Source organism: Cynoglossus semilaevis, chromosome 10 (genome assembly GCF_000523025.1).
Source record: "Cynoglossus semilaevis isolate Cse_v1.0 chromosome 10, Cse_v1.0, whole genome shotgun sequence".
Lineage (NCBI taxonomy): Eukaryota > Metazoa > Chordata > Actinopteri > Pleuronectiformes > Cynoglossidae > Cynoglossus > Cynoglossus semilaevis.
Window position 1 is genome coordinate 18,893,713 of NC_024316.1, and position 941 is coordinate 18,894,653.

General features: G+C 44.2%; 1 protein-coding gene across 1 annotated transcript in view; it reads left to right on the forward strand.

The window, feature by feature from the left end:
* The window catches only part of rbm38 (RNA binding motif protein 38), a 4,279-nt gene that overhangs the window by 1,784 nt on the left and 1,554 nt on the right, over window positions 1-941 (forward strand). The window contains 1 exon segment of the mRNA XM_025059026.1: window positions 360-414. Coding sequence (XP_024914794.1) covers window positions 360-414 — 55 coding nt within the window.

The window sequence follows — 941 nt, forward strand, 5'->3', positions numbered from 1 at the left end:
GGGGGAGGCGGAGGGGGAGACAGTGTTGTGTTTGTGGTTCAGCTCCAGTTGATTCTCTGGAGACGCTGAGGTCAGTGGATCGTTTCTTCACTTCCACTCATTAGTCCAGAGGGTTTGACCACCGTGGGGCGCCGTCTGAGGAGCTGAAAAAAAAAAAAAAAAAAACTAGGATTGACGGGTATTCTCATTCTACAGTAGTACTACAGAGTACTGTTAACAGTACTTCTCTGAATACGTGATCGATCACTTACAGCTGGGATATCGAACCTGTGACCTTCTCACTGTAAGGCAGGAGCGCTTACCGCTCCACATGGTGCGGCCCTGTATTGTCCATTAACTGTGTGTGTCCTCGTCTGCAGGTGCGTGTGTTGGAGTCCGGCAGGTCCAGCCGACGTGGGCACAGAGGCATTATGGGTAAGAGGAGAAGAATGAATGAGTCTTTGTTTTTCTAACCTTCCTCCTCCTCCTGGAGACATGTTGACAAATACAGTGATTTAAATTTGATTCAGTGAAGACAAGTTTAAACTCTGCTGAAGTTTATATTTACACTTATATTTGTTTATATTTTGTTGAAGATATGGTCCGTCGACTTTTGTCAGATTCTTGTCAGATTTTACTCGATGTTTCTGCAGTCGTTACTTTTTCAGTTTCTGCAGTCGTATCTTCAACTGTGTCATTTGCAGGAAATGTCCTTTTTTTTTTAAAGGTCAGTGAAACTACACATGTAATGAGCTGAGAATAGTCCAAAACAGTTACCGTAATGTCACTAAAAGACTGGTTCAGAGGAAACTGCTCCAACGTCGACTCTTTCTTCTTTGTCTGAAAACGGAAATTAATTAAAAAAAAAAAAAAACCTGAAGTGAACCACAGTTGGCAGAGGTCCCTGTTGCTCCTGCCGTCTCACCCCGGGGCATCATGGGGCATCATGGGGCATCAGGACA